The following is a 24,638-nucleotide window of genomic DNA, read 5'->3' as shown; positions in this document are numbered from 1 at the left end:
GTCCCATTGGAAACCTACGCACTCCCGCCAATTCTGAGTGAGGAGCGCGCCGAGGACTTGGAGAGGCAGGCAGCGGGAGCGGGGGAGAAATCCATCCAGGGGAGATGTGGAGGGAACAAACCAAACTTTTCTTCACTTATTGACATAAAACACAATAGAAAGGACACTCGTATTTCCTTCCAAACAGCGAGGTGATAACCAGGTCGTTATTTGGGGGTGACTTTTATTTTAATCAGACGTCAGACACTGTTTGTTGTGGACGTGGTCCCGGGTCTCGACACAAGCCTAGGAAAGCCTCGGGCAGTGGTGGTGATGTTGGCGGCGGAGACACAGACCCTGAACGGTATGGCTTCTTCCACCCCACGCCGGAGAGGTGAGTGTTTGCTGCTAATGCTAACTCAAACGCTAACACGCTATGATGCGGCCAGCTCTAATAATAATGTGTCAAAAGTAAACATTCATATTTATTTTGGTAGTATTGTTCTTTGTCTTAAGTGTGAAGACAAACAAAAGTCCCAGTCTGAACTGTCACTGACGTGACTTCTCATCATTTGTTATTCTCATTCACTTCGCCTCCGTTGTTTGTCTTCTCCTTCTTTTTCAGCGACATTTTCTCGCTTGTTAACTAAATGTAAACGTATGTGTTATTAACTCAGGTTATGGCTAGTTTTATTTGCTAACTTTACTACATTGTCTTGTCTTACGACTTCGTTTGAACATAGATTCAACTATGTATGTTAAACATCAGCATCAACTTGATTATAGCGTTGATAACATAAGTATCATTGCGAATATTATGCAGCATTCTCTTTACAGCAGTAACTTTAATCACCTTTTAACTTTTGGTATGGTTAGCTACCGCTATCTACCCAAGTTCACTGTATGGTTGGAAGGCTGCTATGCTAGCAGACAAGCTAACGCCGCAGTATGTGTTTGTGTGAGAGCATCTAACATCAAATCAGTTTTGTTCTTAAATGTTGCTCTATTAACGGGACACTATCGGTTATTTTCAGTGGTTAGTGAATCTATATAACTGCGGCACGTTTTCTTTTATTTGCGAGTTGCTGGACTTGTGCTGTTGGACCGGTGTTAGACGGTTGGCCACCTTTCTCTTGACGGCACCAAGGTGTCTGTGCTGCGGACACAGCCGGGCCTGGTGCTCCGCTACCGACCTGTGGACACCGAATGGCGGGAGAGGCTGCTGAGCAAACCAAACACAGCCACAGTTGTGGTTATAAAAGTTGACCAACCATGCACGGCAAAACAATACGGACCCCTTTAGCAACGAAACATAACAATGTTCACGATGCTTGTATTTACGGTATATAAAGCAATGGTTCTCAAACGTTTACATGTCAAGGTCTCCCCTTAACTCTGAACGGGTCCATTTGGTGCCATTTATACATTTGTCAGAGTTACAGACTTTTAAGGCTCCATTTTAGACCACCCCAAGGGAACCCAGTGAGTTCCTGGAATCCACTTTAGAACCATTGCAAGGTCGAGTTGACTGGATCTTGAAGATAGTAGTATGTGACTATTTGTAGGAGTTGATTGATTCAAAAAATTCACAGTATGTCAATACAAAAACTCAATACAAAAACTGTTACTTGTGGACGAACCGTGATAAAGCAATACACTGGTTTACAACAGGGTCCACCATTTTCAATTCATCAGAACATTTAGAGACGCACAAATATACACTTCTATACAATAAAAAAAAAACATGAAATCATCATCACAAAGAAAGTAAAAACAATGTACAGTATGGTGAAAAAGGGGTGTGTGTGTGGTAAGGTAACAACCTTACAAATACACAATCTAAACAAAAGCCAGAATCTACCGTAGTTAATTATAACCACATGAAGCTTTTCCTTTACTGCAGCTGTCTCTTAATGTTCAATCACACCGCGCACACATTTTGAGGATCATGATTTGGTACAAAGTTTAATCTTACTTATGTCCTATCCACATGCAGGCACAGACTGCAAATCCAATAAGAAGAAGCTTGTTCAAGGTAAGGAGACATTATGTTTTTGACTCTACACTTTTGCATGGCCATTTTTGCAATGTACAGTATGTTATCCGTCTAGATTATGATTGTTGTCATTATGTTCAAGTCTTGCTATACTAAATTGGTACGGTGCTTATGGAAGGTTCTTTAGTGCGCCAACATAATTGTATTATCAAATGTATGTATTCAAACTATTCATGTATACATTTTCCTACATTTCTGAATGATTTACTGTGTTTTATTTGCTATTGATCCATTTATTCTATTTGACACAGTATGGGGTATACTCTTGGTTGGTATATATTTTGTTGCATCATCTTATGATCTTCTATTGCATGCTAAAATTGTCATCCATTAGTCATAGAAATATTAGCTATGTAACCAAATGGTAGTTGTTACACTGCAAGATGTTTACTCTGTATGGGTGTATTTACTTTATTTGAATTGTTTGAATTAACAAGTTCTTTATTGTAGAATAATTGTATCAAACTTGAACCTTTTCCTGAACAACATGGTTATAGCTCCATGCCCAGATATCTATAAAGGGGTCTGTGGACCATTTGGTGGTCTGCGACACCAGTGTGCACAAAATTAATGTAACCATTGTTTATCTGTAGAACAGCCACTTTCAGTCCATGCTATCTCTCACAACTGTTTTGGGTAGTCTATTTAACAAAACAAAAGATGATACTTATCCACCCACTGAAACCTCATTGTACTGCACTGCGCGCAACCCCCAGTGTGTCCGAGGTGCTACATGTTAAAATGAACATGCACTGCTAAAACAAACGAATAATAGTATGGAAAACATTCTTGCCTTTCAATGGACATGTCAAAGATTCCGAGACCAGCACATTCCTATCTGCGTGTTGCTCATGATATAATTACAATATGACAGGTATAATGACAAATATTAAAACTGGAGGTGAGGTTCATAATCATTTTGCACATTCTCGATTAGATCAAAGAAACATGTCTTTGTGTTAAACTCGGCACAGGCTGTCAAGAAAACTGAACCTGTCAATGGTTAGAAAGGCAAATACACAAAGAATGCTTATTATCTGGACATGTGTGTTGTGGTACATGGTCACTGTTTCCTGTACTCTGTTCTCAGCTCGTCTCCCGTTCAAGCGTCTGAACCCTGAACCGAAGGAGAGCCAGGAGCATAAAAGAGCCCGCCCTGCCCCTGGCCCCGGATCAAGTGTCTCTGATGGGGAGAACGAGGCGGAGCCCTCCCTGCTACCTGTGCGTCACGGACCCGCACTGGTCAACGGCCGTGGACCCCTCGATGGCTTCATGCGACGCAGCAGCCCATCTCCTACATTTGTGGATCTCACAGGAGATGACTCTCCTGTAAAACTCCCTACCCCACCTGTCTCTGCCTCCTCCTGCCTCCCAGTAAAAGGCTGGCATCCAAGTAAAGACAAACCTGCCTCCACTGAATTACCCAGTAGCAAAAGTCATACTCCAAAGAGAGGAGCTTCAGACTGCAAAGTGAACATACCAGAACAAGATGAAGACGCAGAAGAGGTGGCAGATGTTAAAGAGGAGACTAGGTCTGCCTCTCTGCTAGACACCACTCAGGAATCTGAAAGTGAGGAAGAGGAGGAGGAGGATGAGGAGGATGAGGAGTCTATAAAGGCTGACGTGTCCAGTCTGGGGAACATGTCCATGTTGTCTCCCTCCTCTGTCAGCTCTATGTCTGCAACTGAGAGCTCACCAGAACAGACAAAGACTAACAGCATTAATTCACCTACAGTAAGTCTATGAGAGATTGTTAAAGGGTAGATATTGGATGGAGCCCGCACACCACAGGTACAAGAAAGACGTTCTTTATTGAAAATTATGACAACGTTTTGATCTATTTGATCTTCATCAGGTCATGTGAACATGACACAAAGTTTGTACTTTTATAATAAGGGAGTGCCCCCATTATCCAATCAAAACACCACATTTTGGTGCCCCTCCCGTCACTGCAGGTGTTACACGTCAACCCTGAGTGTCATTTGGTTTGTATTATGTATATATTTTTTGGTTTCTTTCCGTAGTTTCCTTGTTTGTTATCTTGATTGTTCTTTATCAATTCTTGTCTCCATAGTATACTATCTTACATCAGTATCTTTCAGTTTAGTTGCCAGGGTTTACCTTACAAAAGGAAAACAATTACAACAAAAAGAAAAACATTGGAAATGTAAAAGCCCACAGACCTAGTAGATATAGGACTTGTGAGATCTTGATTTGATGTATCGGTGAAATGAGTATGGGTATACATGTATGTTTTAAAATGTTTTTAATTGTTGCACTAAAATTTCTGAACAGATTATATTTATATCAATATGTCTGGGTCCCCAACACCTCACTCAGGGTTGACGTGTCACACCTACAGTGATGGGAGGGGCACCAAAATGTGGTGGTTTGATTGGATAATGGGGGCACTCCCTTATTATAAAAGTACAAACTTTTGTGTATGTTCACATGACTTGATGAAGATCAAATAGATCAAACGTTGTCAGAATTTTCAATAAATAACGTCTTTCTTGTACTTGTGGTGTGCGGGCTCCATCCAATATCTACTGAAGTTTCTTTAACCCAGCACCCAGCCTGTGCGTATTCTACGTCCGCTCTAAATTGTTAAAGGGTACCATCTCTCTCTACTCACTTTGGGTGCCTTGGAACATCAAAGAACTATTTGTGTATGGGCATCAATGAAGCAAAGCACTATTATGAATGACTGTAGGTTAGGTTTTCAGAATAATTGTCTGATTCTTTTCCTTCATAATAGGAGCCAAAGACCACTCCCAAAATACCAGCTGACCAGAAGAAGGTGCAAAGACGGTCCCTAAAGGTACGGTACTGCTCGTATTTTATTTCTTGCACGTTATCACAAGGTATGCCACACATTCCACTGATTTGAATTTGTTTCCTGTTGCATAACAAATAACTGAACATTGATGGGAAATGACTGGATTTGAATTTGTGATACTGCAGAGCCCACAGGAACAAGAGGAGAGAAATCGGCAGCGCCAGGAGAAAGAACGCGAGAGGGAAGAGGCTAAGGCTGCGAAAGAGAAGAAGAAAGAGGAGGCTCGCAAGCTGAAAGAGGAGCGAGAAAAGGAAAAACGTGAGAAAAAGGAAAAAGACGAGCAGGAGAAACGTGAGAAAAAAGAAAAAGAAGAGAAGGAAAAGGCAGAGAGGCTAAAAGCTAAAGAGGAGCAACGGAAATCAAAGCAAGAGTGAGTCATAATCTGCCACATCTCTGTGCTTGGCATTGGGCTTTCACATCACATTTGTGATTTTGACATCATACCTTCTGAATTCAGATTGGTATTTGTTATAAATCTTTTCTTAATCAAAATAAAGGTAGTGGGTCGCACACACCAAGACTGCAGTTCAAATAGTTTATTTCATATTTGAACAAATAAGGACAAACGTTTCGGCTATCCAGCCTTCATCAGTGTTCATCATAAATCTTTTCCTCAAATTTCACCTCAGTGCCAAACTTGAAGAGAAGCGGAAGAAAGAGGAGGAGAAAAAACTGAAGGAAGAGGAGAAACGGTTGAAAGAGGAGAAAGATGTGAGTTTAGACATAATGGTGGTAAGGTTACACTGCAACATTGTTTATGGTGCAAGTAAAACAAGCTAATATATGTTGTATTTGTGTTCTTTTAGCGTCTCAAACTTGAGAATGCTGGGATTGCACGGTTTCTACAGAAACCCAAGACTCAGCAGGCTCCAAAGGTAGATCTCACATCACATCACATAAATATAATCATTAATGTGCCACGGTTAACTTTTCTATTCGACAAAAGCTAGGCTTCCACAGACCTTGCACTATGTATTGTAAAGTAAATTATGCTGTGTTGCTTGTGGTTAATATCCTCTGAGCACTAATCTGTCACAAAATGTTTACATTTTGACGACCATCCCTCACCAGTGTTGAATAGTCAGTCGTTTAGAATGTTCTTCATCTCTACATAGTTCAGCAGTGCAGAACATTTTCAATTGGCACAACATGGAACCACTCCAACCATTTCTGTGCTCTTTTTCTACAAGACCTTTGTATCTGCCTGTGGGAAGTTTGCTCCGTTTGAGCTCAAGGACAACATGTGCCTGGCACCTCTGTGCCGCGTCCAGTGTGAGGACTCTGTTCTGGAAGAGCTAGACCAGTACCTGTTAAAACCCGGTGAGGACCTGAATGGACTTAGGGAATGGATCCGGGGAAAAAACAGTCGGCCCGGAACAACCAAACCCAGACGGAGAGACTACCTCAGGTGAGATGGTGGCGATAACACTGGCTGTAAGGTCTGTCCCTGCCACTGTTGTCTTTCTAATAATTAGAATAATGTTCTGCTTTGCCTTGGAGAATCTTAAATGGGAAATTATCTATCTCTTCATATCAACATTTCCACTTCACTAGAGGATGAGGTGGTCGGGCTGGATCCTGATCTTTCTTTTTCCTACTCTAAAGAGCCGTTCACACGCTTGCTTGTCTATTCCCATAATAGCCTAGCAGTTTTATTTTAGAACGTAGCAGAAACCTCTGCTGCACATCAGCTTCATATGCTTGGTTTGTGGACGCCACTGATCTACTTGATCAATGAAAGAGCATTGTTACTATTTGATACAGAAAACGTTGACTCTTTACCAACTTGCTACTGAGAAATTTAGTTAAATTCGTAATGGTGCTATTTAATGAATAATGATGCTACTGCATCACAGTGGACTCTTGTCTTGCTTGCACTCTCTCACATTCGTTGTCAACTTGACAATGAATATCTCTCTCTGCTTTTAAATTATTGTCTCCACCAGGCCGAAGGCATGGGGAGAGAGTATGTTTTGCACTCCGTCCGTCCGTCCGTCCGTCCGTGTGTCCGTCTGTGAACAGCTAATCTCCGGCACTGTTAACCCGGTCGATGCCACATTTTGCACACACACTCCCTGGATGCCAACGATGAACCTCTGCCCCAAAATTTCCAGAACGGCCTGTTATAGCGCCACCAGGAGGCCGCTTTGTGCAAAACAAGTTTTTGGACAGTACACCTACAGATTTTGTTCAAACATCACGCAAATTGGTACACGGTCTCTCTAGAGCCATTCAACCAAACGGGTCTTTCAGATTTCTCAGACTCCATCCTGATTGGCTAAGATTGGCTTCCAAAGTTCGCAGGAGTGTTCAGTTTCAAACAAAATGCTGCAAATCATGAACACATCGTGTGATTTCCGTGAAATTGCGCACGCACATTCCCACTAGGCCGAGGAAGAAATGCCACGTGAACATTTTCAACTCAGCCTCATGGTGGCGCTATAACTGGCCGAAAAGTGTTTTTACCTCCAACTGCACGGATTTGTGGATAACTTTGTATGCCAACTCCCTAGAGGCAAGGACAAACCTTTGCCTGGAATTTTTCACATCTGCTCTTTATAGCGCCACCAGGAGGCCGACATATGTAAAACACATTTTCTAATATTACTCCTTCAGATGTTATCCAAATTTCACGCAAATCGGTACACATGCTCTCCATAGTCATGTAATCCACCTTCATTGCCTACGATTGGCTTCTAAACTTTTCAGGAGTAGCCCGCTTGGTACCCGTTTTGTACAAATCGCCACAACTACTCAACGCAGCGTCCGATTTCGGTGAAACTGTGCATGCATATTCCCACTAGGCTGAGGAAATCAGCCTCATGGTGGCGCTACAACAGGCCAAGCTGTGTCTCACACACACACACACACACACACACACACACACACACACACACAAAACATGATTATATTACTCCTAAACATTTTGCCAAACATCACACACACCCCTATCCTCCTGGTGGAGACCTGTGCCCAGAAGGGCACTTTTTCTAGTTTGTACTTGATTCCCTATCCCTGCATGTTTTTTTTCCCCCCAGCAATTGTGTGGTGGTGGTGGAGGGAACTAACACAGATGGTGTTCCGGATCGTAAACACTATGGCCCCATGAAGCTGCTAAAGTTCCGTGAGAACCACCGACCAGCCTATTGGGGCACCTGGAGCAAGAAGAGTGCGCACATCTCGCCTCGTTGCCCGCTCAGACTGGACAAGGTAAGGCTGGACAAGACAAAGTTGCATGTTTGTCAGCACCCTCACAAAATAGGCATTAATATCGCTGTTTGTATGTTTACATGTCAAATGGATACCCTTAATTTAGTTACGATTATACCTTTTTTTCCCCCCACATTTTAGCATTACATCCGTGTTTGCTATTTACGTGGTAAACACTGAAGGCATGTACACGTATAGAAAACCTTTCAATCTACAATATGTGCAAGATGCATACATTACCATGTCTAAACTGTATACAAGTATCAAAGATCAGTCATGTTGGCTAATACCAGTGCCCATTCCATTGATTCCACCACAGACCCTGTTGGACTATGAGGTGGACAGTGATGAAGAATGGGAAGAAGAGGAGCCTGGCGAGTCTCTGTCACATAGTGAAGGGGTGAGACTGTCACATATTATTCACATAAAAATTAGAAAGTAAAGTAATTTGGTTATCTCCCCCCGCCTGGAGATTATGTTTTTGACCCTGTCCGTCTGTGTGCAAGTCTCTGAACGGCTAATCGTCAGTGCTAGATTCCTTGGATCATGCTGCATTTTCCATTGGACCTTGATGAAGGCCCCTGAGCTGAAACACGTTGGTCACCTTTGCCAAGCCATGACAAAATAAAGGCTTTTTAAACTCGACTGAACGGAGTGCCTTGGATTGTTCTTAAAGGACAACCCCAGCCTATTATAACACATAGGCTGGTTTTCCTACTTACCATATTGATTCCAAATGACTTGCCATGGGGTCTATTTAGCAGAAATGCCCTCTGTCGTCTAGTTTCCCCAGCAGAACCCAACAGCCCTCATAGCGTAGAGCGGAGCCCATAAGCATATTGCTTTTACGCTATTTGTTGAGTCAAAAGTCCATGCCCTGGTTGTCCCAGACAAGCCACCGCAGTCTGCTAAACACATGTTATGTGTGTGCCTGTCATGTGTTTTGATAAGTCCCGGACTGCCAATCACTTTGATTGGTAGTTGTGCCAAACGCTCGATTTACGAGACACTGGCGGTTTGTGTGGGACAACCAAGGCATGGATGTGTTTGTAATGACAACTAATAATGCTTGATTTACCTTTTCTTTGCAGGAGGATGAGGAGGACGGAGGTGCCAAGAATGGTGCCAACGATGATGACGATGATGATGGTTTCTTTGTACCGCATGGTTACCTTTCGGATGGAGAGGGGGCACTGGAGGAAGAGGTACGAATGAATGGGGCTCCGCACAGGAATGCAGCGATGTGACATTTCTGCCCGATATCCATAACAGATATAATAGTTGTTATGGCCGATAACCGATATTAGCCAAACCGATGTCGATATCATGTGTATAAAATATATATATATAACTTTTTAGACCAATGTATCATTAACAAAAAGGCACCAATAACCCAGATTTAGGGAACATTTTCTACCCATGTTTAATTATTAAATATTGATTCCTTATCGATCCCACTATCAATCATTTTCTGTTGTGTTGATTTGCCAACACAACAGAAACACTTTGGCTTTCCAAATATGTTTTAAGCAGACAGAAGGCACTTTAAAAGTCTAGTGTATACTTTGTTGTACGATGGTATGGCACACCAAACATACCATAGATCTAAATGTCTATAAATGCACCTTTACCATTTTAGAAGCACTGCAGTCATAACAAAATGCTGTAATTGGCATAATTAACACAAATTCACGCATTACTGCAGCAGCTAGACGGAAGCAATCATCGGTTGTTCACATCGGTCCGTTTTTAATATTGATATATTGAAATGCCGATGTATTACGTAAGTGCACGGAGCACGCACATCCCAGGTAATTCAACGGGTGCTCGAACAAAAGAATAAACTGTTACTGTATTAGAAGAAGTAAGAAGTCTGCACATCGTTTTCAAAGCTCCCCTAAAAAACGTTATTAGTGGAAAAACACGACGTCCCTATATATATATATATATATATATATATATATATATATATATATATATACCTGTTTTATGCGCTGCTATTCAGTATACCTGATGATAGCCACAGAGGCCGGGGGTTTGTTTGGACTACAACTTGCTCTGCACTTTGGTTTCGTTTCGCATTGTCATGCTGTCACGCTGGTGCATCTGATCATAACAAGATGAACGACCATTTTTTACCGGACTTTCGTGGTTGAAAGCTGCAAATACTTCAGCGTATGCTCCAAAGGTAATAAAACAATGTCGGCAGCGTTGGATATTTGATTAAAAGGCGGGTTCCGCGAGGTATGGCGTCAAAGTGTTAAATAAGCTGTCCAACTTATGGTGACCAATTGGGTCACACGGATGTAATAAAAAGTCAGTCTCTTGACCAGGAATACAATTTAGGTCATGTGGGGCTGTGTCCAACAAAGCATTATTTCCCTAGCTGAAAACGCAAGGTGTTCCGCTAAAGAACACGACGCTCCCATTATAAACCATTTGAAACACACAATCCCCTAAAGAACCAAAGGTAACCATTGTATTCAGTTTGTCTATGCTTACCATCTGCCTTTGTGCATGTTGTTTGGCGTCTCAGGAGGGTGCTGGGGACCTGGAGAAACAGAAAGTGCGCCAGAAGCTGAAAGCGAGAGAGTGGGATGAGCTCATGTCCTCTACTAAGAAGAAGATGAAGGTGCTGGAGGCGGTGGTGAGGGGCTGTGTCTGGGAGGGCCAGAGCGATGGGTCTGCTCTAGAGTTCTTCCAGTCCTATGCTATGTGTCTGATAGAGCCTTTACCCAAAGCAGAAACCACCCCCAGCCCGGATGCACAGGCTGCATCGAAACGCGAGGGTGACGAGCAATGTGAGTATTCGAGATGTACCGATGACGTTTTTCCTTCTTGATTCCGATATAACCTGCATATACTATTGGTCAATACCAATGAACATTAACTGAGTGTGTACAAATGGAACCAAATTGACCCATTTTGTGCATAGTATAAAAACACAACAAATATGACATCCAAAATATAGACTGGCATACTCGCTGGTATCGGAACAACTCTAGTGAGTACTGAGTGAGTATAGTGAGTACTGAGTGAGTATGACACCATCTACACCAAGAGATGACCTTGTGGTGTCCAAGGCAAGCTACATATCTCCTGTTTGTCTCTATATAAAACATCTACTGTGTAGTGCAGACTGTTGTGCTCTACTTGGATGTAAGAAGCAAATCCTAGTTTATAGACCCTGCCCTTGCTTTGTGTGTTCCCATTTAATTTATATATGGTCCTGCAAGTTAGGCGGACAGGAATATAACCATGTAGCTTATGCATTCACATAAATTACAAGAACCAGTTCTAAGCTGTGTGCAATATTGTTTGGCATTTACTGTGCCAACAGGATTAGAATGGTTTAAGCTTGTAGTGTAAACACCCTGGCCTAAACCAACTGGGTGGTTGCTGCAACCAGCTATGACTGGAACAGACCATGCTGCTGTGCAGACAATCCAACAGATCTAATCATTATGAATTAAAAAGTGAATATACAAAACGTGCAGTACAAACCAGCAGGAGCAGTGAAGTGATGTTTAGCCGTCTAGGTTTTTAATCATGCCCACACTTATTTAACCCATTTTGGGCGGGAACCCCTTTTGGTGTTAGCATTATGTTATGCTTTAACTATTGAAAAATAGCAGATCTACAAGCTCATAGCGCGCCACCGAGTGGCGCTCTACGAGCTTGTGGGTCTGCTATTTTTGAAAAATCGAAGAACCACTGACATAGAAACATAGCTTTTTCAGAAAACTGTCAGGATGTAGAAGACATTTTTAGAATCTCATCTCAGGTCAAAATGGGTTAAGACTAAGAAATACTTTCAGAAAGTTATTTCATGACTTCCAGGGGTATTCCTGAATCTCATTCACAACTCATTTGATTCTCTTGTCACTGCAACAGGCTCTTCTAAATATTGTAGATCCCCCCCCCCCTAAAAAGAAACGAACAACATTTCTGAAGCTCTTGTTTGTTCAGTCAGTTATTTTAGACATGGCCTTCTTTCTTTCCATCTGGTGTAGTGGTCCGTCAACTGCTGCCTCTGCTTCATGGCAACTTCAACAGCAATAAGGTGATCATCACAGAGTTCCAGGAATTCTGTCGCCAGCAGTCCTCGTCTTCATCAGAGTCATCATCACCATCGCCTCCCAACATCTCCAGCCCTCTCAGCTCTGCTGACATCCCATCCAGGTGAAAAAGCTGCTTTCATTTGTGCCCTGATAATACCATACACGGCAAAGTCAACATCTGTTAACTGCAAGCTGTTGAAGTTAACAACGTTTAAAGGAGAATTCCATACTAGAAGGCCATAGACATCATGACAAATGTGATGAGGTCAGCAAATTTTGGGAAAGTGGCTATGGCTGCTTTTAGCCCAAGGAGTGTATTTTGTGCAAAACTAATGCTTGGAATGGATTCAGAATCATGAAAAACCCCTAGTTTGACATGTCACATGCTACTTAAAGCAAAAGGAAAATTTGACATTTTTGCCAGCCATAGGATGTTAATGGTAGGGTCACAAGAAACCATTGCCCAAGATTGCCCAATACTAACAGCTGGTCAGCAAGTGGATTCATCAATGTATGTACGGTATAGAGCGTCGCAGTCCCGCCCCCTCGAGAGACCCGGAAAAGAAATCCCCGTTCATTTTCCTCATAGACTTTTCAGAAAGTATTTATTTAAAGATGTTTACGCCACGGACAAAGCCAACTCTTGTCGTGACGAATCATGACAATAAACACAATGTTTTGGGCCAAACAAAGAATTAGAAAGTAGAAAAAAACGGCAGGTTACAACACTTTTTGTTGTTTTTCTTCTTTGTAATTATTTGTTTGGTCCAAAATATTGTACATTATTAATTTACCCGTCCGTCCGTCCATCCATCCCTCCCTCCACCAGACTACGCCTGAAGCGCCTCATACAGAGCAATGCTGTCTATGAGAAGCGCTCTACTCACAGATTCCGCTGCTGGTACGTGCATGCAGAGGTCCTGGTCCGTTATGGCCAAGAGACACTCCCAGTGCCCTGCCAGTGGAACTACCTCACCTCGGGGGCTCGGGAAGAGCTCCGGGAAGATCCCCATGCCGCGACGGGCTCGCATGGAAACTCCCCCACCACACCCCAGGCCTCGTCCACCATGCCCTCATCCTCGAAGAGGAAGAGTGTGGGCAGCATGTCGATCACCAAGTTCATGAAGAAGTGTACTACGGACCGCGAGCAGGTAGGAAATGATAATGCTACCTTGTGTTAATCGCCTTTGTCTAGTCGCCTAGTAGTCCTTGTAAATTATATCCACCACATTGTTATAGCAGTTCTCAACCTTTTAAGACCATGACCCTCCCTCCCTCCTTAAAAAAAATCATATTTGAAATGGGACCCCCCACCCTGACAAGTAAAATGTACTGCACTTGAGGCAGTACATTTTGTTTGACTCTTTTCCACAGATGAATATTGTAAATGTAGCCGATCTACAAGCTCGATTGGCTATTTTCACAATGTTTGCCATGTACAATATAGCAACATTATTTTTGAGTGGTGTAAGCCACTCCAACATTTGACCGAGTGTGTCTGTCTATTGCAGTGCGAGTCTCCATATATGGCCATATACTAATGACATCAGAGATGTCCATATCAGCTATGACGGAACACTTTTCCACTCACCTTGCGGTTGCGTTAAGCCCCATATCTGTCCTGCAACACTCGCTAGCCCCTTCAAGGCCTGGCTTTGTTTGTGCCCCCACGTGACGTTATGTGGCTTTGTGTACATGCCCCCAAAGGCTCCCCTCACTTCACACAACTGTGATTTTGTTCACTTTTGATGTTTTAATAAATATTTGGTGTTTTTCAGAAAACGTAGGTCAGGATTTAGAAGGTGTTTTTAGAATCATCCTCAGGTCTAAATGGGTTAATAACAATGTCCTCCATTCAAACGGATCACTTAATGTCTCGACTTGGGCCCTAGCCTATGTGTCTGTTCTGGAGTGGAGCTTTTAATGGCGCGTTCCTCTGTGTGTGTTATGCTCTACCAGTGAAACTCCTCAATGTCATGTGCAAAGAAGTAGATGGCTAGCCTGGCGCGGCCAGACTCATAGCGAGGGTTCACTGATGTTTCCTCCCCGCATATGAGTCTGGACTCGGGCTCATTGACAGAGTGTATGCGGAAGCTGGAGAAATCAGAAAATGACCGGGGCCAATCGGGCCAATCAGTGACTGCGTTTCAACGGCTGTCCGTACAACAGTGAAAAGCAGCCTCTGATTGGTTCATGTGTATATGGTGACGTAACATTCATGCTGCAGGACTTTCAAAACAACAATGGCTGCCCTCAACGCAACAAGTTTAAAAGTTTACACAGAAACGATAAGAACAGCAGTTATTTCAGATATAGACTCTGACATATATCCGACATATCTCGCTCACGTATAAAGTAGAAACTATTAAACAGACCTTGTTGTTTTTAGCGTGGTTGCCGTGGTATGAGGAGCGGACCAGCGCACTGTGTGGTGACGTCAGCTTTTTGTTACGCTGATTGGCTAGATGGATCTGTCTGTCAAGGCAACTACTAACGCCCACTTTTCAAGCTGCCTATGGCCGAAGTCCAGACTCATATGCGGGGAAGAATCTTCAGTGAATCTCCGCTATGAGGCTGGCCAAGCCAGGCTAGTAGATGGCGACTTTGTGTATCAGCGGAGGCATGTGGTTTGTTTGCTAGGGCCAGTTTAATTGATTTGATTAGATTTTTATTAAGGATCCCCATTAGCTGGTGCCATAGCAACCAGCTAGTCTTCCTGGGGTCCACATAAGAATAAACATTCCAGTACACATACAACTAGAAAAAGTGCCCTTCTGGGCACAGGTCTCCACCAGGAGGATAGGACTGTGTGAGATGTTTGGCAAAATGTTTAGGAGTAATATAAATAAGTAATATGTTTGCCTTTGATGGCAATTGGATGATTTGAGGCATTTTGTTCCAAAAATGTGTTCTGCAAAAATCAACCTGTTGGTGGCGCTATAACAGGCCAATTAGTCCATGAGCCAGACCCCCCTAATTTGCGCGTTAATTACGAAATGGGTGGGCAAATTCTTGTTTGAATTTTTGACTAGCTGTACTTGTCTACTTCACATTTTTGTATGATAACAATCGCAGACTAGCAGCTTAGTGGTAGTTATCATGCATTGAGTACATGCACCCCTATATTGCCACATGCAAATTGTGACAACAAATATATGATCAACTTTTGAACCTTACTTTGTGCAGAGACCAATGAAACCACTTTTCTGCATAATTCAAATATGGGGAATTGATTGGAATGGTTATTTTACTTCCACAAAACTTCCATATATGCTTAAATGGGCTTTTAATGCAGTATTTTGCACACACATCTAAGAAATTTAAAATAAGGCTTGCAAATATCCCCATTTTGGAAGTGTGTGCTAAGAACCAACATGTTCCTAATGGCTATAGAAAACTGCTCACCATTCTAAGCTTTAATATGAGTGGTAACATGTGTTTGTACGTTTTGTAACTCTAGAGATACAATCAGAAACACTATTATAGTGTGATAACACGAGCCAGGGCCATAGCTATAGAATCAAATCGGTGGGCAAAGCTGGTGTGATTTTTTTGACTTGTTGTGCATCTCTACTTCACAGTTTGGCATGATAACCATTGCAGACACATAGCTTAGTGGTCGTTATCATGCATTGAATATGTGGCCCCCTATATTACCACACACATTCTTACAAAAATATATGATAAACGTTTGAGCCATTATTGTGTAGAGACCTATAATCACACCTTTCTGCATAATTCAAGTATGGGTAATTGACTGGAATAGTCATTTTACTTATTCAATACTTATTCAATACTTACTGAAGAAGTTCCTCATGCAGAAGACCCCAACACATTGTAGTGTCTGGCCCTTAGACTTATTGACAGTCATGCCGAAGCAGGGTCTCACTGGAAACTGGTGGGGCAGAGTGAATGGATAGATGATGTTGGTTGGACACAGGGTGATGCGTGGCCGTGGACTGCATCCCGCATTGACACCAACCACAGATCTTGCAGCTTTAGGCGTGCATCTCGTGCTTTGTCTGACTCAGCTCTCTATGCACGTTGTTGTGCGTCACGCATCCGGTTGCAGTATAGGCTCGGGTACCTTTGGGCATATTGGCATGTAAAAAAGGTGATCTGTAACTGCCATCTATTAGCCAATTCATCGTTCTGTTGAGCTGGTCAAGTCATGGTGATGTCAGCGGTATCACCTTTTATGCCCATCTTTGTCAGGCATGCCCAAATATGGGGTCTATGCAGATGTCAGAAGTCGGTGGGACGAACCCGTATTTAGGCATGCCCAAATATGGAGTTGCAGAGGCAGAGGCCTTGTGATGTCAGCTGTGGCCCGGGCAGAGGCCTTTTGTGGCGGTTCTGGACAATCATGGGTCCGACCAACTCAACACCGGGCACTGCACTCCCTGTGGGGGTGTAGAACGCGTGTGTCGAATTTGAAGTAGGTGGGGCGAACGGTTTTGGTGTTACATGTATTACAGACGTACAGCTGTACAGACACAGAGACTTTGCATTTATAGTTAGATGATACATTGGCTACTATATGGACATTGAATATTCCCTCATTTAAAACCTTTGATTTTGACATGTTAACAAAATGAAATAAGAATGTTGACTCTGTCAATACAATATTCAATTGACAGTCATGCAAAATCAGGCATATTTTCCTATATAATGCCTAATTTGCATATTTAAATATACAATTTCAGAAAACTTGTAATACAATAAATCATTGTTTTCATGTAATTAATCAACTATAGGCCGTGTTGGGACCCCAGAAAAAGTGCCTAGAAAATGAATTTCGTTCCCGCGTCATGGGCACTGCTCATTCAATGCATTTTTTCAAATCAACCTGGGGACCACTATTGTGTTGGGTGGGGATATGGGCTAAGATTAGTGCTTTTGTAACTTAACACTTGCTATGCATCCCATGTGTATACAACATCCCACTGTTTCTCAACCGTTGACTACTACTGGTAAAATGTCCTAATAATAATGACTCAACCAGACAATCCGGTGCACTTTCTTGAGATTCTAACTCCCTTTTTCTGTTGAATTTCTTGAACTCCAACTTGTCAGTAAATTACTACATGGATGGACTCATCATAGGTCACCAGGTCATTCAGTGCACTTCCCCTTTCTTGAGATTCTAACTCCCTTTTTCTGTTGAATTTCTTGAACTCCAACTTGTCAGTAAATGACATGGATGGACTCATCATAGGTCACCAGGTCATTCAGTTCACGGTTTCTCAACTAGTGGAAAGAACATTTAAAAAAATCAACAAATCCTACATTACTAAATGCATGGTCAGGGACCACATGCAATACCTCCACGGACCACCAGTGGTCCACGGACCACCTGAAAACCCATGGTCTACTAGATGGACGTGTGTATGCACGTACAGAGATTTTGTGCATTAATTATTTAATACTCCTATCTGTATCAATATGAATGTGTATATTAGAGTGTTCTAGATAGATGTAATCATACATCAGAGCATTTCAATGTGGCCTACTAGGGAAGTTTCATGGTGATCACTAGTTCTTAAGTTTTTTCATCCTATTCACATGTATATAGGTGAAAATAACAATGTGTGATAAATATGAAAAAGCTGCTCCTGTGGAAGTGTTATCATATATTAATTTACTTATATTGACCTTCTAAACAATTTAATATAGGTATGGTTTTGCCCACTCATTTCGTAATGAAAACTTGTCTGGCTCATGGACTAAATGTGAAAAGGGTGGGATATATTCCTCAGCCTAGTAAGAAAATGTGTGAAAGATTTGACGTAAATTGCATGCTGCGTTCATGATTTGAGGCTTTTGTTCAAAACGGGGCAATCTTGCAAACTGTGAAAGCCAATTATAGCCAATTAGGATGGAATATGAAATATCGGACAGATCCGACTTGAGCACATGACCATAGAGATACTGTGTAACGATTTTTCGACAGAATCTGGAGGAGTAATATCCAAAAATGTGTTTTACAAAATTCGGCCTCCTGGTGGCGCTATAAAAGGCAGATGTGGAAAATGCAGGTCAAAGGTTTGTCCTTGGCCTCTAGGGAGTGTGCATGCAACGTTTCACGCAGATCGGTGCAGTTTTAGGTAAACAATGTGAAAAGCTGCCTCATGGTGGCGCTATAACAGGCCGTTCTGGAAAATGCGGGGCAGAGGTTCATCGTTGGCATCCAGGGAGTGTGTGCGCAAAGTTTGGCATCGACCGGGTTAACGGTGCCGGAGATTAGCTGGTAACGGACGGACGGAAGGACGGAAGGACGGACACACACACGGACGGAGTGCAAAACATACTCTCTCCCCATGCCTTCGGCCTGGTGGAGACAATTACAAATACACAATTGTTAAGAAGTCCGTATTCAACACACATTAGTTCGGATAAAAGCAAATAGAAATTGCTAAAATTACAAGTGAGAGCGGAAAAAGGGCAAAATAAACAACACAGTGAACACACAACACTTGACTGTATCAAATGGAATTTTAGATGCTTTTTAAACGTTAATTTACTGTAAATGCAACAGAGGTTTCGATGCATGTTATTCCAAAGTGACAATGATCTATAAATACATTATTTCTTTAGAAATTTATATTTTGGGCGAGGTAACACAAGCTGCCCATTACTGGAACCTCTAGTGTCATGCACAGTATTACTAAAAACAATCTGTGTATTTATGAAAACAGGAGTTTTACTACTTATGACTGTTTTGAACAACACAAGAGTATTAAAAGATGACTTATTCTCAACTGTAAGCCAGGAGAGGCAGGCATGCATATAATTGCCTATGACTGAATGTTAATGGTCTCCTAGGCAATGGAGACGGATGGTTTCCAGGCCGACACTGAGGATGGCGATGAGGATGATTGTATTGTTGTCTCCACACAGAGCGGTGAGTTGAACCTCCAGAAATGAGGAAGAAACAAATGTCACATTAAATGATTTTAATGTTTGGAAAACGGTACGGCAGTACTTTCTCTATGTTATGTTATAATGGGATCATGTTAGTGGGCATTTATGTGTCCCAATACGAGTTAAAGAAAGAAACCAATACAGATAATTCAGTCACCTATGCTGTTGCATTGGTGAACCTGGTGGTATAATATCACTTGTAGACTCACTAGAATTTCGCGGGCCTTCGGCCCGCTCATCCTAACGCGATGCGTCGCAAATGGGAAGAAGGCAATGGCAACCCATGATGTTTTCATTTATGCATTTGCTTGGAAAGCGCAAAGTTGCCAAGCTGGCTGAGTGGCCCTGTTTGGTTTTGTGTATGTGCGTATGAAAGCGAGCATGGCAAGGCGCAGGAACAGTATACTGTACTGTACTGTAAGTGTTTGTACTGTACTGTAGTCATGTGTACTGTACTGTACTGTTGTCTGTACTGTTGTATTAGTGTTTTTTTTTTATTATTATTATTACATGGATTAATATTCTGATGTACTGTACTGTAGTGTTCTCTGTACTGTTGATATTATAGTTAGTAGTGTTGTGTTATTATTTATTATTATTATTATTATTACATGGATTAATATTCTGATGTGAGCTTTCTTTCTGTACTGTACTGTACTCATGTGTACTGTAGTGTTCGCTGTATTGTTGATATTATTGTTGTTATTAGTGTAGTGTTGTTATTTATTATTATTATTATGATTGAAAGAGAGCATGGCAAGGCGCAGGAACAGTATACTGTACTGTACTGTACTCATGTGTACTGTACTGTTCTCTGTACTGTTATTAGTGTTGTGTGCTTATTTATTGTTATTATTATTATTACATGGATTAATATTCTGATGTACTGTACTGTTCTCTGTAGTGTTGATATTATAGTTATTAGTGTTGTGTTATTATGTTTTATTATTATGATTATTATTACATGGATTAATATTCTGATGTGAGCTTTCTTTCTGTACTGTACTCATGTGTACTGTACTGTGCTGTACTGTTGTTATGATTAGTGTAGTGTTCTAATTGTGTGTTATTATTATTATTATTAGCGTTTTGTGGCGTGTGTGTGTGTGTGTGTGTGTGTGCCATTTCAGCTGCATCGCGAGGCGATCCAAAATCCGCCCCCCCCCGCGCACGCACGCACGCACACACCACACACACACACGTGTCTGCAGTGACACTGCGTTGTACACAGCTGTTCTATTTCAGCCTTACTGACTGCCAGAGTCAGTGCTTAACACTGGACGCCAATCATCCAGTGTTAAGCAGTCATCCAGGATTCATAGAACCATAGTTACATACGTGACTTACGTGTTGTGTTGCAGCGCGTTGTTGCTGCGTGTAGTGTTGTTGTTGTTATCCATATATATGCGCGTCGGTTCGTCCCGATTGTACCACGCCAGGTGTCGACGCGGGCGTGTTTGCATGAGTGTAACTGTGTATGTAATCGCGGCGCTGTCCATCCAAGTTAGAATCAGTGTAGAACCTGTGTTGTTGTTCTTCGTCTTCTTCTACTTTTGGTTTCCGGCAGGCTGTACACTGTGTGTGTGTGTGTGTGTGTGCGCGCGCACGCACGTGTGTGCGTGTGTGCGTGTGTGTGTGTGTGTGTGCGTGTGTGTGTGTGTGTACCGTGTAACTTCCGGTATTGTTTCCGGAAGTGTGAAAGGTAAGACGAAACACACGTGGGTCACGTGGTGGGGTTTTGAGCCATTGGGAAGGGCTGATGTAGTGTTGCCAGGTCCACGTATTGTAAGCGAGTGGTAGTGTGTGAAAGTATAGGCTGTAGGCTGTAGGAAGTCAGGGTTTGAGGCCTTGTTTACATAGACGTGGCAACAATGTTTGACAATGTTGGCGGCGCAGCCAATGAAAAGTGTGGAATCACGGGATGCAGTGTTGCCAGGTCCGCGAATTGTAAGCGAGTTGTAAGTAGCGTGTTGAATGGCATTTTTTCTGGGCTTGTTTTCATAGACGTGGCAACAAATTAGGCGGGGGTGTCGGTGCTTGTGGCGTGTTTGTGTTTATTATTTATATTGATATTGTTTGCGAGTGTGGACGGGAGCCGGCTTTAGTGGCAGTGCAATGACAATTTTTACGCGCGTGATGTGGAGTGTGGCCGTGCTGCGCGACATTAGGAGATAGCCGTGGATCGACGCGGAGGGTAAGTGTGTGACGTGTTAGTGTGTTGTTGCAGTGTGTGTTGCAGCGTGTTGCAGCGTGTCAGTGACGTAGTAGCTGGTGCCTTTTGTTCCTGTGCGTGCTTTTGGGCACATGTTTTCAATTGTAATATAGGATTGTAGCATAGTAGAAATAGCATGGCCATTTCTGACCCATATAGCAAATGCTACTTGACTATGCTTCTCATCTGTGTAATCACAAGTCATAGTCTAATAACGGTGTGGCCTACCTCTCCAATCTTTAGTAATTGATATTAAGGTATTGTGTTCAGTTCTGAATGAAGTTGCACAAATCGTTCTATACTGCTTGAACATCCAAACTTTGCTTGAACTGGGTAGGCAATAACTACAAATTAGGCGAATAGCTTGTCGTCACTCATGTGACTAATTGCGGGGCCGAGTCTGACTGAGATCCGATTATTTCCGACATTCCGAGAGACCCGACCCAGCTGAGCCAGGCAGACATAAATGTGGACTATATAGAAATAATATAACGTATTGACCAATTACCATTTTATGATTAAAGCGCGAGAGATCGAAACAAACAGACAGACAGAGAGAGACTGCACGCTGCAGTAGAGGGTGGGAGAGAGGAAAAAAAGAGTCGTCTCTTCTCGTCTCCTCAGCGTGTGTGCATTTAAAATTAACCAAACGGATCATTTGTTTTTTACACACAATCATCAGAGTTTTAGCAGATGCATCATGCATGTACCGGTCTTGGCTGAATGGAATATTAACAAGGCGCGACACTCGATGCACTTATAAACAGCTCCTACTTTGCTCTCTTCTTTATCCACGTGGAGAGTTGTCATGGTTGCTTTAACCCTTCTTATATTCATTTGATTTGAGCTTTGCTAGTTTGCTTTCACCTCGTTGAGGTCAACATTGTTGTCAGGATCCGTGATCGTGATATAAAGTATAATTGCACGCCGGTGTTTTCATTCAAATCACCGCAAGGCAAAACCATGCAGGATGGGGCTTGAATTGTGTGGTAAGTCTTGCGCTGCTGATCCTAAATCAGCATAATCATCACATGTAACACAGCCGTTCGTGTCGCTGCAACACTAACCTGATCCTAGGTCAGCCTAAATGATCACACTTAAAACAGAACTTTTCCCCCCATTTTCTCCTCCGCAGCGATGTGGAGCATGAGCGCACATGCAGCGGACAGAGAAAAAGAGTATATAGTCAGACTAGAAAACACAATCACACACTGAATGAATATTTTATTAACATTTGCAACAACAAAAAAGCACAGACTGTAGCCTACGGGTCTTCTCGGATCCACTCGGATATTACAAATAATGACCCGAGATCCGAGGGGGATACGTCCGATTCCGACCCTGCCTGAGTGATTACGTTAAAACACGACTCCTACCAGAGCGGGTCTCGGGTCAACTCGGGTATTTTCGGAGTCGGGGGACCCGGTGAAGAGCTCTAGTACTACATACAGACACAATTGGTTCTAGATGGCGACACGGGCCACACGGCAAGAATGTGTGAATGCAGAACATGCACTAAATTGCTAGACATGGATACTGAGTGATGTAGTATATTACAGTGTTAACTGCTGGCTATACAGGTATATGCTTGCCTTTTTAAATGCAGATTTTGGGTCATATTGAAAAGGCTATGTGCAGGGAATCAACTATGAACCTAGAAATCTAAGGCCTGTTTGATAATAGCATGTGTAACTGAGATCTAAAAGTGAACTTTTAACACCACAGGTTCATGTAAAGGGAACACCTCCTCCAGCAACCCCAGCACCTCCTCCACCACAGAGGGAGAGGCCTCAGACCAGATGGAAGTCACTGCCTCAGACAACGCTGCTCTCCCCCTGACTAACCCCACTCCTACAATTGCCACAGCCTAAAGAAAGGACTGTTCTTCCTCCTGTCCATTGGCCATCCTGACTTTTTCTTACCACTGCCCAAGGTAGTCCCCTTTCCCCCCCCTTCACTTCGCCATTCCTGGGATTCAATATGTGCAGACAAAATCAAGGTTTATGTTCTAACAAGAATCAAACTGTCAATCAAGTTACAGAAGTGTACACGCAGTAAAGCGTCACGGCATCTTCGCAGTATTATGCCTTGCCCCTCTCAACTCTTTCAGTGTCAGGAGACATCTTACCTGCAAAATCCAAGTATCTGATTATATGAAACCGTTAATGACAGATTTTCTTCAAATGTTATCTTTTTTGTTGAGGTTGGGAATTCTGTCGGGTATTGTTTCTTATGGATTAGTCGAGTCGAGGATTAGGTGACTTTATGGCACTGCTCTCGGGACAGCTTGAGTTGAACAGAGGAAAATATCAAAATGTATATGCCCAACGAATGTGACGACTGGCACGTCTAATTTAATGACAAACAATTTTAATACAAAACTGTTGTCTGGCAAGAGTAAGTCAGAAAAGTGAATGGCTACAGGTCCTCCTTTAGTTCCCATTGATTCAGTGGGTGTATTTACTCATTTTGAGAGCCTACTGGAGTAGTTGCTGTGTGTGAGATCTGGCTTGTACAGTTAGGCCCTGTGTCATTTATATAAATATGTATTTTTCCCTATTTTCTCAAGAATACTTGAACAGGTTGAATTCATTAAAGAAAATAACAATATGGTTAAATGTACTGCACTTTTATATGCCGCCTTTGTCCTGCCCCTTTCTCTATCAGTCAACATAATGCCAACCTCATTACGCTTGCAGTATAAAGAATCATTTCAACAACTGTTCAACTCATCTTCATGTAATTGGTCCTTGCTCATAAGATGGTTCCATTTCTATTTACTTGCATCACACTCACTGTCTCTGAGGGCTTTGGACAGTCAAGAAACCTGTCCACCAATGACATTTTTATGTTTTGAAAGTACAAAGTCTTCCATTTCAGCATGGTAACTTTTCAGGAAGAGAAATGCTGTAGTTTCTATTGTCTTGGAATGCCCATTAATGTTATCTGTAGGCAGGTTTCTGAACTGCCTACAAGTGAGACGGTGAGTAGACAGAAATGTTGCCATCCTTTACATTATTTTGGAGTACTGCAAGTGCTGTAGACTTAACGGATGCTCAACAAACTACTACTTCTCTAGACCTGTGTTATGTTCTTTTCATTATAGTTCGAGGTGGAGTAGAAAGCTAGCCGTCCAGTAACATTACTGTTTTCTTTTGGTCCTCTATTCAGTGTTGGTGGCATTATGAATGCACTGAGCCCTTGTTCTCTTGATTTTCAGGTGTTCTAAAGGTCTAAATTTGTTAATTTTGTTTAAATAAAGCATTATTTAAAAAAATAAACTAGAATAAAAGCATTTCTGGGTGGGTGCGGTGTTGAACAAAACATTAAGATCTTTTGAACTCAATTAGAAGATGG

At 42.3% G+C, this 24,638-nt stretch overlaps 1 protein-coding gene across 1 annotated transcript; it reads left to right on the top strand.

Annotated features, from left to right (window-relative positions):
- The first annotated feature begins 30 nt into the window (after nucleotides 1-30).
- chaf1a (chromatin assembly factor 1, subunit A (p150)) lies at nucleotides 31-24,013 on the top strand. The gene is made up of 16 exons (XM_079506727.1): nucleotides 31-373; nucleotides 1,976-2,014; nucleotides 3,126-3,769; nucleotides 4,794-4,856; nucleotides 5,000-5,244; nucleotides 5,504-5,585; nucleotides 5,681-5,749; nucleotides 6,065-6,282; nucleotides 7,913-8,084; nucleotides 8,404-8,484; nucleotides 9,176-9,289; nucleotides 10,621-10,885; nucleotides 12,098-12,266; nucleotides 12,975-13,296; nucleotides 18,971-19,049; nucleotides 23,007-24,013. Exons 1-16 carry the CDS (start codon nucleotides 313-315, stop codon nucleotides 23,150-23,152), a joined length of 2,769 nt encoding a protein of 922 aa, XP_079362853.1. The 5' UTR covers nucleotides 31-312; the 3' UTR covers nucleotides 23,153-24,013.
- The last annotated feature ends 625 nt before the right edge of the window (nucleotides 24,014-24,638 follow it).

Source organism: Electrona antarctica (genome assembly GCF_951216825.1).
Source record: "Electrona antarctica genome assembly, chromosome: 7".
Lineage (NCBI taxonomy): Eukaryota > Metazoa > Chordata > Actinopteri > Myctophiformes > Myctophidae > Electrona > Electrona antarctica.
The sequence above is the reverse complement of the archived record's forward strand: the minus strand, read 5'-3'. Positions and strand labels throughout refer to the sequence as shown.